Consider the following 15,083-nt stretch of genomic DNA (forward strand, 5'->3'; position numbering starts at 1 on the left):
TCGGCCTCACCCAGCTCTTTCAGGCGTAGAGGAGTTGGTGAGTGTGAAGGAAGCCCTTAGAACGGTGTCCAGAGTGTGGGGAGCGCGGGCACTGCCGCTACCGCCATTTCCCGCTATGACACCCTTGCCTCGGGGGCGTGGCTCTCCCGGTTTCCCCGTGGCCTCTCTGTGCTGTACTCCCCCTTCCTGCTGGGGGAGCCCCCCGGGGAGGGGGGCCAAGCCATGGTTTGACCTTTTCTAATGAAACTCCAGCACTGAACCTGGTCTGCAGCGGGCGTGGGTGAATGTCCCCTTCGAGTCAGCTGCGCGTGGTCATAGAGGGCAGCCTTTCCGAACGTCACCCTCCCGTTGTCCCTCTGAAAGTGCCGCTTGACGCGCTCTTGGGGTCTCACAGCCTCGGAGGCCTTCCTGTGAGTTCCTCCTGTGGCCTGCTCGCTTCCCTCGGTGAGGGCTGTGTGCTTGCTCTCCACTGTTTGCCGTGGGCCCCGTGGGTCCCCGTCAGGTGGCTGGAAACAGAAATGGAGGGCCTTACCCTGGCCGCCTCGGATGTGCAGCTGCTTCTAGAACAGTGCTTGACCCCTGGCACTGCGCTGGGGAGCCTTCCGTTCCTCCCTTCCTCCTCCAGCTCAAGCCTTTTGCCCGACAGGTTTTGGGCTCGTGGCCAGGGATTCAACCGGGAAGGCGCTGTGCCCATTCTCGCCCTACTGGCGGTCAGCACACTTGCCTGGGGCTTTGCCTGGGTCTTCAGCCTTTGCCCACACGCATCCACAGCGTGGGTCTCCCTTCGGTGCCATTTTGCAGCCGATTTTCAGAAAGTTGAGCAGAAGGGACCATGAGCCCTGTGTTCCTTCGGCGCGGTATCTTGTGCCCGGGTTTTATCTGGGGGCCCCGGAAGAGCCAGCAGCACGGAGGCACCGCCCGGAGAACCTCATCAGTGTCACTCGCTTTATTTGCCGCTCCTCCTCCCGCTTTTTCCCATGGAGTGGGGCTCTCGGCGGCGACAACTGGCAAACTGTCGGGCCCCGGATCGTTGTCATTCTGCTGGGCACGGGCTCCCGGAGGGCTCCCAGTGCTTTGTGGGTAGTTCCATTTGTTTCCACGGTGCCCGGAGCACAGTTGGCACCGGTCCCGGTCTGTGGGTGAAGAAACTGAGGCTGTGGGGGTTCAGCTCGTGCACTGCGGAAGGGGAGGGGCCAGAGTGAGCTTGGCGGTCAGGGGCTGCGTTTTATATTGAAGGGGATGCAGGCGTGGGGTGGAGGGAGGAGGGAGGAGGAAGGTGGGAGGGAGGGGGGAGGGAGGGAATGGGTTGCTCGCACTTAGGAAGAGGAGGCAGGGTGGATCCTGATACGAAGTCCTTGGTATTCACCTGCCCGACAGGAGCCACTCTGGTTTCTCTGAACACAGCTACCTCCCAGGAGGAGCTCATAGATTTTTTCTTTTTCTTTCTTTCTTTCTTTTTGTGTGTGTGTGTATTAATTAGAGAATCAGAGAGACAGACACAGAGAGTGAGAGAGCTTCCATCTGCCCGTTCACCCACCCAGTACCCCAACTGGCAAAGGAGGCTGAAGCCAGGAGCCAGGAACTCCATCTGGGTCTCCCACCTGGGTGACAGGGACCCAAGCGCTTGAGCCATCAGCTGCTGCCTCCCAGGGTCTGCACCAGCAGGAAGCTGGAGTCCAGAGCAGGGCCAGGTTTCGCAGCCCCTCCCAGGCCTTTTCTCCAAAGCTACCTCTCTCCGCAGGCCCTACAGGATGGCCTTGGTGGCTTGCACGGCTCCGGCTGACCCCCTGTGTGCTGGATGGGGGTGGGTGGCGGAAGCCTCGCCTCCCGCCCGCTCCTGCCCTCGGCTCCGCGTGCAGCTTTATGGCGGCATATGGAAACTGTTTCTGTTTATCCAGCAGTGCCAGGATGCTGCTGCCTGCTGGGCTCCAGCGAACGGAAACCTCGGGCTCCCCGCAGGCTCGTTCCGAGGCTGCACACAGAGCAGCCAGCTGTTTTGCAGGGGGCGTCTGGGCCCAGTGACATCAGCGTGGAGGCGGCGTGGCCATCTGTGCAAACAGGTCATCCCAGTTCGCCCGCCCCATCCCCCCCGTGCCGGAAACTTCTCCCTTACTTGGAGCTGGGGTTTCTGTCGTGTCGTTGGGCGTTGAATGCCTGCAGATTCAGCGGGTTCTCGCGGTTCCTTCCCTATGCCTCTGGGTGATTTTACGTTTGCGTCCCTGGGCTGAGTGCCAGGGTCCAGGGAGTATGGTGCGGGGTAGGGGCCACGTTGGGCTTCTGTGGCCAGGGCCTGCCAGCCTAAAGGGCTATGCCTGTGGCAAGTGGAGGCTCCACCCGGGGCCCCAGAAGTGCAGGACAAGCTGTTGCCCTCGGTGGCCACTTTGCTGGAGGCCGGGATGTGGTCTTTCTGGTACCTAAGAGTGATCCGCTTCCTGTAGCCCCTCTGATGCCTGCGTGGAGCCAGGACAGGCGAAGGCGAGGGGCAGCCATGGCCCTGGAGGAGGGCGTGGTGGGTCAGTCCCCTGGCGGCCCTGTGCTGAGGTCATCCCAGCTCCCCCAGCTGGGCCCTCGCAGTTCGCCTTGGCCCTTGCCTTGCAGCTCTGGGCCAGCACAGTGCCCGAGTCACAGGTCACAGGGCGGTGCTGACATGGTCTGTGGCACTCACCCACTGGAGAGCACACAGGTCGGGGCTGGCCGAGGGGCAGTGTGGTGAGAGCACACCTGGCTGTTCTCTTGCCTGGGACTCCTCTGGGCACAGGGACAAGACACAGGCACCTGCCATTTGGCCCAGGGCTCTGTGGGCAGGAGGAAGCTGGGACAGGGCCCAGGTGACTAAAGCAGGTGGGCACCAGTAGCCACTGCCCGGGCAGAGGTCCTGGAGCAGATCTGCCGGCCTCAGTGGGGACAAGGGGGCAGGCCCTGTTCTTTGTGGCCAGTGGTGGCCAGTCCGGGCCCCCGAGAGTCCCTGCGCCCCTCATTGCCAGCCTTGTGGGAGTTGATGCTCAGTGTGAAGTGCTCCCCAGTAATCAGGGGCCGGTCCCCCCGGACAGCACCTGCTGACCGCACAGCCCCGTGCTGTCACTGGCCTCGGCCGCCCCCTCCGCCCTCTCACTTCCACATGCCCCTCTGCCCACCCTCCTTGCTCATGGGCCTCCATTGTCTGGTCCCCCCGGAGCAGCTGAGCCTTTGAGTGGACCGGATTCTGGACCCTGTTCCTGGAACAGTGTGACACTGGGACTTGGAGCCTTTCCACCCCACTCCTCCATTCGGAAGTGAGAAGCGAGGTTAGAGCAGAGTGAGGTGGGGCAGGGTGGGGCTCAGAGCCCCGAGGGGGCAGCCGAGCTGCCTCTGAAAGTGCTTCTGGCCTTGGCCGTGCTGTCCCATCCAGTCCTGTCCTGTCCCGTGTGAAGCCTGCAAATCTAAGGACTGGGGCAGCCCCTGCCCTCCTTTCCCTAATCCCCGAATGAGCTGTGCTGCCGCCCCTGGACAGCAGGAGGCTGTTTGCAGTCACCTGTGGCCACCTGGAAAAGCCCCTAGCACCTGAGTCACCCACGGCTTCTCAGTAGGGTCCCCGCTGGAGAGCCACAAACAAGCTCTGAGCTTTGCTGTGTCAGCCAAGTTCTGTTTCCTGACGGTGGAAGTCGGGAACAGTCCGCCCCGGGAGGGGGCAGTTCTCCTCTCTTTCCTGTTTTTCTTTCTGCTCTTCTGCGAGGTCCTACCCTGGGTGTCCCTCCTGGACCGTCCTCAACAGCACAACCTTTAGAAACCCAAGCAGATCGTGCCGTGCGCCTTCCTCGCCCCACGGGAGCGTGGGGGCCCGGAAGCTTCTCTTTTTGCTTCAGATCCATCTGTCGGCTGCTTGTCCATCAAACCTGACCTGGCTCTGGGCTCCAGGAACACTGCCAAGAGCGAGACAAACGTCCTGCCCTCCTGGAGCCACCGTTCCAGGAGGGAGATGGACCCCCCACGTAAACACACAGTCGTCCAGTGTTGACACGAGCCAAGGAGGAAGCAGTGTGCAGTGGGAGGGGACAGGGGGCGGTGGTGGGACTTTTCAGGGGAGGCCCGGGCGGCCGTTTGGGTGAGAAAGCTGGCCCTTTAAAGTTGACGAGGCATAGGGAACAGGAAGAGCCAAGGCCCTTGGGCGGAATGTTCCAGAATACCAAGGAGGGCAGGGTGGTGGCAAGGAGGTCGCAGGGCCGGTTTCCCAGCCGGGGCGCAGTCAGTGCAGGAGCCAGGGAGAAGTGGGAGCTTGTGGTCTGGGTGTAGCCGGCTTCCGGGGAGCTGTCCTGGAGGGGATGAGCCCCCAACCCTCCTGGGCTCCTTCCCTGGGGGTGCAGCTGTTCTGCTTCAAGGGGGCCGAGGGAAGAAAACTGTCAGTCACCCTCGGGGCACCTGCAGCCCGCTGTGGTGCAGCCCGAGCCTCCAGCCGGTGGCAGGAAACAGCGTGTGTGCTGCTTGGATTTGGAGCCCCAGCTGCTGCCCCTGCCCGTGGCTGTATGCAGTCCCTCAGAAGAGAGCAGCCAGCGATTGGCCCGGGCAGCCCCCGCCGCATCTCTCTAGTGCGGGGTAAGTGGCTGTGTCTGGGGAAAGCTCCAGACGGGGAGCCCGGTGGGAGATCCTGTTCCCCTCCCCTCCACGGCCCTCATCGCCTCCTCTCTAAATGTGGGCGTTGAGTTAAATGGTCTAGGATCTTGCTCCAGAGCCGACAGGCATCGTGTCTAAGATGGGTGCATAGTGGCGCTTGTCCGGCTGCACGGCAGAGGACCAGACCTCTGCAAAACACACCGCCAACGAAGGGCCGGGAGAGGAGACGCCATGGCGAGGCTGCTCCCCGCGAGGGCTCCTCCCATCCTGGCCCGTAGGCACCGTGCAAGGCGCACATCTCATGCACAGACCCCAGTGCGCGGGTGCCCTGAGCCGGTGCTAGCTCGCCCTTCCGAGCACAGCCCTCACACGCGTGGTCCAGCTCCGTGACTGTCTCAATCTGAGGCCCTGGGGCAAGCTCCCCGACCTCGGTGCCTCTGTTGTGGCATCTGTGAATGGAGCCACAGCTGGTGTCTACCTGATGGGCTAGTGGTGAGGACGGAACTATCAGAGACCCGTAAAGTGCTCCAGGGGGTGCTTGGTGCATAGGGCATGACCTGTGACGTGGGTGTTTGTTATTTCAGCTGAGTTGGGGTGGGGTGGGGGTGGAAGGGCTGGCTGCCGTGAATCAGGAGTGGGTGAGGGGGTGTGTGCTAAAGGAGGCGCCGTTGCCCTCCCCGGGCAATGAAAGGCTTTAGTAACCAGCAAGGTTCTGGCACAGTCGGCCCCCAGGGCAGCTCCTGAGTTGGCAGTTACACCTGAGGCCATCTGCACCCACCTGCCTCCTGGTCCCCCAGGGCTATGCACCTGTAAGTGTGCAGGCTGCCAGGGCAGCTGGTCCAGCTCCCCACCCACAGGGTGCACCCCGTCTCTGCTGGAGCATCCTCGGCCAGGGGCAGGGAGCCACATCTGGGGGCCCCATGGAAGGGATGACAGGTGTTCCTGGAGGGCGAGGGCTGTCCGGGTCCCTCTCGTCTGCCCAGGGCCCGGCACCTCAGAGCTGCCCTGCACCCAGATGCCCAGACAAACGAGGCACTGACTAGTTAGCACAGTCCCATTAAGATTACTTTAGGGGCTGGCATTGTGGCACCGAGGGTTAAGCTGCTGCTTGCAATGCTGCACCCCATATCCGAGTGTTGATTCGAGTCCTGGCTGCTCCGCTTCTGATCCAGCTTCCTGCTAGTGCATCTGGGAAAGCAGCAGCAGATGACCCACATGTGGGAGGCCCGGATGCAGTTCTGGGCTCCAGGCTTTGGCCTTGCCTAGATGCAGCTGTTGTGGCCACCTCGCGGAGTGAACCAGTGGGTGGAAGATCTTTCCCCACCCCCTCTCCGTCACTGCCTTTCAAATAAATAAGTAAGTCTTTTATAAAGCAACGCTCTAAACTCACAGATCATATTTGGACTAAAATAAGGAAGTCTTGTGTCCCCAGCCGTAGCTGAGCCCAGCACTGACCGGCTTGTTGGAATCAGTCAAGCTCCCAGCTCCTTGCTGGGCAGCACTGGTTGGTGCACTTGACCCCTGGCCATCTGCGCTCACGTCCTTGTCTCACCCTCTGCAGCAGCCACGCGGCCCCTCTCCTCCCTCAGCTGGCCTTGAGCTCTGTGGCCTTAGGGTGCACGTCTTGTCTCTGTGGCGCCCGCCGACTCCAGGGACCCCTGTGCCCTGTGGTAACCAGCTGCCCTCTGGAGGCGCCTGCTCCAAGCCCACCATCTGGGAGGAGTCTGGCACAGGACAGCGGACACGGAGAGAGGCAGCAGGAGCCAGGTCCCGAAGGCCCTTCCTGCCACTGCTGGAGCCCTGAAGCCCTTGGCGGGATCCAGGCGGACTGGCGCTCTGCAGAACTCGCCTGCCGAGAGGTGCCTGCCCCAGGAAGGACCTGCACGGCGAGAGCCGGCCTGGAGGCTCCTGCATCGTCCAGGAGAAAGACAGGAGGCCCCCACAGCGGGGGGGGGGGCAAGGTGGGCTGGAGAGAGGGGACCCTCCCTGGCCTGACGCCCGACAGGCCATGTGGAGTGAGAAGACGGTGATGAAGGCTCCTGGCTCCGAGCGCTCGTCTTTCCCCCTGTCCCAGTGTTCTGCAGAGGCTGAATGGAACTCTCGTGTGTGGCTTTGGAGGGGGTTGGTGTTGGGAACGAGCAACCGCCTGTCACTCAGACACCTAGAGACACCTGGAGGCACCCGGGAAACCGGTGCTGGGGTACAGGCGAGTGTGTTGGCGTGGGGCAGCTGCACCATGGAGCGCTCTGGGGCACCCAGGAGAAAGGTGAACCACTGAGGATGGCCAGCGCCCTCCCTCCCGCCAGAAACCAGAGAGAGAGCGTGAGGAAGGGGCAGCGGGCCATTTGCCGGATCCCCGTGTGAGAGGGGCTCTCCCAGGCAGCAGCCTCTAGCCCTGGGGGGAAGCGGTGCTGACGTCGCTACCATCTGTGCCAGCTCGCTGCCACCTGCCCCGCCCCGCACCGAGGTTTGTTTTACCGAGGACCCTGCTCTGCGTGTGCGACAGTGTCCCACAGGCACCCGAGGAGGTGACTTCCTATGGGGGAGTTGGGCTTGGGCTCCTGCTCCCCTGACCCACGTGAGCACTGGAGGAGGGCTTAGTGCCTTCACATACGGACCCTGGGATGAGAGCCGGGCGCACTGCTCTGTCGGCACTGGGCAGGGGAAGGTCAGGTTGTCAAGTTTAATCCACGTCCAGCTGTCCTGCCCCCACTTAGCAACAGCAATGACCTCCTTCGTAGAATGGTTATGGAACTAAATAGATTCAGAGATGCGAGTTATCTCTTGCTGTATAACCAGTCACTCCCAAAACAGTGCCCTGAGAGATCACCATCCTGTGCTTCACTCTCTGCGGTTACAGGGGCGCTGGTGGAGGGGGCATCCGTTTGCACAGCTTGACTGGGGCTGGAGAGTCTCTCTGAGCTGGCCTCTCCACATGGCCCGGTAGTGGATGCTGGTTCAAGTGGGCTGAGGCCTGGGCACAGGGTCTGTTCTTCAGGGACCTCTCCACCAGCTGTTTGGCTTCCTCCCAAAGTGGTGGCCAAGTGCCCCAGGAGAATGAGGTAGAAGGACTGTTGTGACCGCAGAAGTCCTGAGCCTCACTTCCTCTGTCCCCTGTTGATCAAAGCAGTGACAAAGACTCACCTGGTTTTAGGGGGAGGAGACCGGGGCAGGTGTGGTACAGTGAGTTAAGATGCTGCCTGCTGCTGCCATCCTGTATTGGAGTGCTGTTCTGAGTCCCAGGTACTTGGCTTCTGATCCAGCTTTTGGTGAAGGCAGCAGGTGATGGTGCAAGTCCTGGGGCCCCTGCCACCTGCGTGGGAGACCAGGATGGAGTCCTGGGGCCCCTGCACCTGTGTGAGAGACCAGGATGGAGTCCCGGGCTACTGGCTGCAGTCTGGCCCAGATCTGCAAGTGCAGCCATTTGGGGGGTAAATTAGCAATTGGAAGATCTTTCTGTCTCTCCCTCTCTCTCTCACTCTGCTTCTCAAATAAATAAATGAAAATAAAAGATGTATTATCTGAGAGTCAAAGTGATAGAGAGAGGGAGAAACAGAGAGAGAGAGAAAGAGGTCTTCCATCCACTGGTTCACTCCCCAGATGGCCGCAATGACAGGAGGCCCCCACAGCAGGGGGGTGTGTGTGTCAAGGTGGGCTGGAGAGAGGGGACCCTCCCTGGCCCATCCAAAGCCAGGAGCCAGGAGCTTCATCTGAGTCACCCCCATGGATGCAGGGGCCCAAGTGCTTGGACCATCCTCCACTGCTTTCCCAGGCCATTAGCAGGCAGCTGGATCAGAAGTAGAGCAGCCAGGACTGGAACCCACACCCATATGAGATGCTGGCACTGCAAGCCAAGGCTTAGCCTACTATGCCACAGCGCTGGCCCCAAATAAATAAAATAAATCATAAAAAAGAGAAGCTGCAGACTGTACCTGTTTGTAAGGGAAAGGCAAGGCTCCAGCAGAGCATGTAAGGTGGAAGATTGGCGTATCTGGTTATCTGTGGTTATTTGTGGCAAAATAAGATCTGCCCCAGTGTAGTCTGGTCACACAGTAAGCCTCAATGAATGTTTTTGCCAATACTTTAAAGTTGTTCTGCTATCCCTTCTCCCGACTCTTCTTTAGAGAATAGTAGGATGGCATAGTGGGCAGGTGCACCTGCCCTGTAGCCGGCTGCTTGGGGCCCCCTCCTAGTGCAGCGTCTCAGAGCTGTGTGACATGTGCACCTTGCTCACCTTCCTTGCGCAGTGGACGGCACGGGCTTATTGTTGTTGGGATTTCATGAGTACTCAGTGTGGGGCACACAGTCCAGAGCCCACAAGGGCTGCTACCTCATTCCTTCTCGCTCGCTTCCTGGGCGTGGTCCCTTCCAGGAGGTTCTCCCAGTTACACACCCTAGCAACGGGGATGCAGCTTGAGCCAGCGTAGGTCTGGAACTCACAGTGGATTTCCGGAAGCACAGAGGTTGGGAAGGGATGGGGGGAGAATAGTGCTGAAAGATTCTGATGCCGTCAGTGGCGTAAGAACACTTGAAGGTCGTTTGTGATAAATCAAAGTTGCATGCTACTACAGCAGCACCAGAAATAACAAAGGAACTATAGCTAACCAGCCAACACGTGAGACACGATGCAATTTTTAGCAATTCAGTTCATCTGAAAGAAGGCAGATAAAGAAGAAAAACAACAAAGAATGGTTGGGACAAATAAAAAAATAAATGGTAAGATATATTTAAACCTGACCCTATCAGCAACTACATTAGATGGTAATGATCTAAATACTCCAATTAAAACGCAGAGATCAGATTGTGGGGGGGAAGCAAGACCCAACTAGATACTGCCTACACCAACACAGTTTAAACATAGAGAAACAAAGAGATTAAAAGTAAAAGGATGGAAAAAGGTACACTGGTCACTAGTCAAAAGAAGTAGCAAGTGGATGTATTAAAAACAAACTAGATTTCAGAGCAAAAAGTATCACCAAGAATAAAGGAGTTTGTTTCATAATGATAAAACACTTCATCAAGAGGGAATGTCAAACTTAAGTGTTTAGCTAACAACAGAGTTTTGAAGCATATGGACAAAAACTGAGAGGAATTCAAGGAATAGACAACTCTATAATTACAATGAGAGCTGCTAATGTGCCTGGGAAAGCAGTGGAGGATGGCCCAAGTCCTCGGGCCCCCATGTGGGAGAGCCGGGAGAAGCTCCTGGCTCCTGGCTTCAGATCGGCGCAGCTCTGGCCGTTGTGACCATTTGGGGAGTGAACCAGCGGATGGAGGATGGAAGATCTCTCTCTGTCTACCTCTGTCTGCCTCTGCCTCTCTGTAGCTCTGCCTTTCAAATAAATAAGTTAATTTAAAAAAAAATAAGGAGAGAAGCCACAAAGTGTGGGAAACATCTTGCAGCTCATATGTCTGACAATGGACTTGTATTCAGATGATAAGAACATTCACCTTCAATAATAAGAAAGTAGCACCATGGAGACACAGGTGAACTGTTCTCCCGGGTGCTTCAGAGACGCACAGATGGCAGTGAGGGCGTGGAGATACACTCAGCAGTTTAGTTATTAGGCAAACGGAGTGGAAAGCATTGAGATGAAGAGCAATGTGACCCCACCCCCACCTTAGTGCTTACAAAGGCCGAGCGCCACTTGTTAGGGAAGATATGGGGCAACTGGGATTCTCACTTGCTGCTGGTGCGGTTGCTTTGGAAAACATGTTGGCAGTTTCTTGAAACGCTGAAGGTGTGATCCAGCTATTTCACCTCTACATACGTACCCTAAAGAAATGGAAGCATGGGACCAGCGTTGTGTAGCGGGTAAAGCCGCCACCTGTGACCTCTGCATCCCACGTGGGCTCCAGTTCAAGACTCGGCTGCTCCACTTCTGATCCAGCTCCCTGCTGATGGCCTGGGAAAGCTGCAGAAGACGGCCCAAGAGCTTGGGCCCTGCACCCCCATGGGAGACCCAGAAGAAGCTCCTGGCTTCAGCCTGGCCCCAGCCCTGACCATTGCAGCATTTTGGGAAATGAACCACTGGAGGAAGATCTCTCTCTCTCTCTGTAACTTTGCCTTTCAAATAAATACAATCTTTAAAAATAAAAATAAATAAAAGTATACCAGCACACAGAGCAAGAGTGTTTCTAGCAGCTTCGTTTGAAAGAGACAAAAACTGAAGTCAGCGTAGACTCCATCAGCAGGTGAATGGACACACTGCGGTCCACTCGCCCAGTGGAATTTCACACAGCCACAGAGCAGAAAGAGATACTGCTCCCTAATGCAGCACAGAGAGAGGTTTTTTTGTTTGTTTTTGAAATGCAGAGTTAGGAGGGAGAGAAAGATCTTCCATCCACTCTTCTAATGGCTAGGCCTGGGCTAGACTGAAGCCAGGAGCCTGAAACTCCATCTGGGTCTCCCACATGGGCGTCAGGGACCTAAACACATGGGCCTTCTCCACTGCCTCCCCAGGAGCATTAGCACCCAGCAGCTGGGTTGGAAGCGGAGCAGTCAAGAATCAAACCTGCGCTCCGATAGGGGATGCCGGCGGCCAGCTTAACCCGCTGCACCACAGCGCTGGCCCCCGACGCAGGCGCATTTCACGGTAACTGTGCAGTTCCACATCGGAAGGACCTTCTGCTAGCCAGCCCGTTTCCTGCCCTCTCCCCGACGCTTCTGAGCCGTTCACGTCTACTTCCTGCCAGCTGTGCAAACCTCCGTATCCAAACATTCGATTCTTTCTCTTCCTCCTGGGGCGTCAGTTAGGGTGTGGATTGTGCGGAGCCAAATAGTCAGCCACGATTCGCTTCTCCCCGATAAATGGAGAGAAAAGCTTTTATTGCTCGCGGCCCTTGTTTTCCAGGCGCATCAGTACCACCCTGGTTGTTTAGACAAACGCAGCTCACAGGGACTCTGGTGGCGTCCTTGGCAGCCCAGCGTTTGGAAGTTAAGGACCCCAGGGTGCAGCCAGCGCGACCTCTTGGTTCTCGTTTAGTTCTGTGGCCGCCTTCTCAGACAGTTACCCCCATGAGGCAGCAGAGGCAGCCAGAGGAGGCGGGGGCCCCTCCTTCCCGCCGGCCCAGGGTCAGTTCCAAGTGCAGCCTGCACCAGTCCCTGTGCCCGAGGCAGCCCGGGACCTTTCATGGGTCAGCTGCCGGGCGGCAGGGGTGGAGTCCGCCAGAGCCACACAATTGGCCAGAGAGCAGGGCAGACCGGGAGTGCCACGCCCCGCCACAGGGAACAATGGACAAATGCGGTCATTTTTGATTTGACAATGAGTAGAATAGTACCATGTCTCCAAAGGCCAAAGTGTGCAGAAAGGGGTGACACCACTACGCTGCCCTGGCAATTAACCTGTTACATGTGAGTCCTCGCCTTCTTGTGGGATAAGTAGATATATGGGTCGTCTCTTCCCCTGTTGCACAAAAGATAGCACATGGTCTGTGTTCTTGTACTTGACCCTTTCACTCAACAAGAGCTAAGCTTTTTCTCTGGCCCTTCTGGCTCCTGCCGTCGTGAGCACTCGGACCCGAGTATTGACTTACAGATGACGGGCTGTGGGTGTGGGCGAATGTATCCACGCCCTGGTCAGCCGTGTTTTCTGCCCTGTGGCGCTTCTGTTTTCTCAAGCTCCACACTGAATGGATCTGTTCTCTTCCAACACAGATGGCGGGAACTATGCCGTCCACGACTCCCCGGTCCCCAGCCTGAACTCCGGGGCCGAGATTTCCCTCTCCAGCCCCATGGGACACAACTGGGAGATGAATTACCAAGAGGCAGCAATCTACCTCCAGGTGAGTGCCTGCGGTGCGGCACCTGCTTCCCGCACCTGCTGCTGGAGGCTGGGAGGGAGCCAGGGCTCTGTTGGATGCCCAGGCTTTCAGTTTGGGCTGAGGTTCCTGACCCTGACCCTGACCCTGCTGGCGTCATGCTGCAGCTTGGCCTCTGACTCCCAGTCCGTGGCTGAGCCTGCCTCAGTTTCCCTGAGATTGTCTGCTTGGCTGTCCCTGCCCCCTGCCCCGGGTCCCTCAGAGGCTGGGCTGACTTCTTCAGGCAGGCATCTGTACACGCTACGGGGAATGTGCACAACTATGCGCCTTTCCTTTGAGTTGCTGCTGCTTTCTTGTGTATCATTTCATGCTTGCTTTTGTTCCAGTAGTATTTTTTCTCTAAAAGTTATATATGCTCGTTACAATAAATTTAGGTGCAAAGAGGAAATGAAAAAGCACTCACCCAAGACAGTCACTGTTAACCTTATTTCCTTTCAGGTTAAGAAAAAAATGTAAGAATAATACATGTATTTTCTAAAAGAATTTTTGAAGTTTATTTTTAAGATTTATTGAGAGAGAGAATCACTCTTCCACCCACTGGTTTACTTTACAAATGGCCGCAACAGCCGAAGCTGGGCCAGGCCAAAGCCAGGAGCCTGGAACTCCTTCTGGGTCTCCCATGTGAGTGCAGGAGCCCAAGGACCTGGGTCAACCTCAGCTGCTTTCCTAGGCGCATTAGCAGGGAGCTGGATCGGAAGTGGAGCAGCCGGGTCCCACACTGGTGCCACGTGGGAAGCTGGCATTGCAGCAGCAGCTTAGCCCACTGTGCCATGACACCGGCCCCAGCTTAGCCCACTGTGCCACGACACCGGCCCCAGCTTAGCCCGCTGTGCCACGACACCGGCCCCGGCTTAGCCCGCTGTGCCACGACACCGGCCCCGGCTTAGCCCGCTGTGCCACGACACCGGCCCCGGCTTAGCCTACTGTGCCACGACACTGGCCCCAGCTTAGCCTGCTGTGCCACGACACCGGCCCCAGCTTAGCCTGCTGTGCCATGATACTGGCCCCGGCTTAGCCCACTGTGCCATGACACTGGCCCCATCTTAGCCCACTGTGCCACGACACCGGCCCCGGCTTAGCCTGCTGTGCCACGACACCGGCCCCGGCTTAGCCTACTGTGCCACGACACCGGCCCCAGCTTAGCCTGCTGTGCCATGATACCGGCCCCTAAAATAATTCGTGGTACCTGCAGTGGTGCAGACTGTTCATTTCTGTAACAGGTAGCGTGAGGTTTTTTTCATGTCATTGTAACCCTTTTGTCAACATCACTTATGTAGCTGTAAGTTACACTCTAACTATCCTTACAATGCCGGACATTCTCCCTTACTGTGAATTTCCCTTATTATAAGCTGTAGTCCAAGGACAGTATATGCATAGGTTTCCTCCTTTGCTTTTTGTTTAGTATCCATGAGTATTTTACTGGGAAGGACTCTAAGAAATGGAATTACTGGGTGGGAGGAGTCAATGTTTAAAGAATTTTTTTGGTTAATTTATTTTCACTTTATTTCTGAGAGAGAGAGAGAGGGGAAGGGAAGGAACTCAATCCAGGTCTCCCTTGTCGGTGGCAGGGACCCAAATACGTAAGCCCTCCCCTGCTGCCTCAGGGGTCAGAAGTGGAGCAGCCAGGACTCGATCCTAGGCATCTGACCCTCAGTGTGGACATTCCGAGCTGTGAGCCGACTGCCCCCTGCCAGGCCTGTGGTTCGTGTGCATTTCTTGCTCTTGAGGGCAGAGCCATGGACCAGCGTCAGGAAAGCGACTCTCAGAGTTTCCCTGCAAACCACAGCCAGGCCTGGCTGTGTCCCCAGACACCTGGGATGCCTTCAGAAGGACCCTGGGGGGAGGGTTCCAGGCTGATCCCCGGCCCGGCCACTCTTCCCTCCAGGAACTGGGGCCTCTGGGAGCAGTCTCCCCTGGGGCTCTGCTGACATCTGGGGCCATCAGATGTTCATTTAGCAGCGTCCTTGGACCGTCCCTGCCGCATGCGGGAGCACGCAGCACCCCCCATCGTGACAGCCTGGCCTTGCCAAAGGCCCTGGGGCAGGGAGGGACAGGGTCAGCCCAGCTGAGACGCTGCGTGTTGGCTGCCTGGTGACGAGTGACCAAGCTGGGGAGGGGTGAGCCCCTTACTTCCCTTCGTGCCCACCCATCCCAAGGAGGCATCCAAGACCCCTTCTCACCCAAAGAAGGCTGACCTTACCAGGCAGGGTGGGCAGTGGCTTCAGGGTGTCACCTGCTCTTCCCCAGGAACGCTCTCCCGGGGCAGTGGCAGGTGTCAGTCTTCTCCCCATAACGGGCAGGGGACCCAGACTGTCATCGAGGGCGAGGGCAGGGAACTCGGCTGCCCGGCTCCCAGTGCCAGGCCCTCCCCGTCTGGCTGCCTGGCAGGGATAATGAACAGGGAAGTCGTTAGGAGTGAATGGGTGTTAGGGGCTCTGGGGAGGGCCTGAGCCTGGGGCTGGTGAACCCTCAGCCAAGGTTGGCTGCTGGTTTTATTCCAAGCCCGTCATTCTGCAGGGGCTTGGAACTAAGAAGTAGCAAACTGTTCTGTTGCCTCACACCCATTAGAATGGCTGTCACCAAAAAGAGGAGAGGAGGTATTGGGGTGCAGCAGTCAAGACGCTGTGTTGGACGCTTGCATCCTGAATCAGAGCGCCTGGGTTTGAGTCCCGCTC

At 57.7% G+C, this 15,083-nt stretch overlaps 1 protein-coding gene across 6 annotated transcripts in view; it reads left to right on the forward strand.

Moving 5' to 3' along the window:
• The window catches only part of TPCN1 (two pore segment channel 1), a 58,967-nt gene that overhangs the window by 19,480 nt on the left and 24,404 nt on the right, over nucleotides 1-15,083 (forward strand). For all 6 annotated transcript variants that reach the window (XM_062182509.1, XM_062182508.1, XM_062182510.1 and 3 more), the window contains exon 3: nucleotides 12,245-12,372. In XM_062182509.1, coding sequence (XP_062038493.1) covers nucleotides 12,245-12,372 — 128 coding nt within the window. The remainder of the gene's footprint in view (nucleotides 1-12,244; nucleotides 12,373-15,083) is intronic.

This window comes from Lepus europaeus, chromosome 23 (assembly GCF_033115175.1).
Source record: "Lepus europaeus isolate LE1 chromosome 23, mLepTim1.pri, whole genome shotgun sequence".
Classification (NCBI taxonomy): Eukaryota; Metazoa; Chordata; class Mammalia; order Lagomorpha; family Leporidae; genus Lepus; species Lepus europaeus.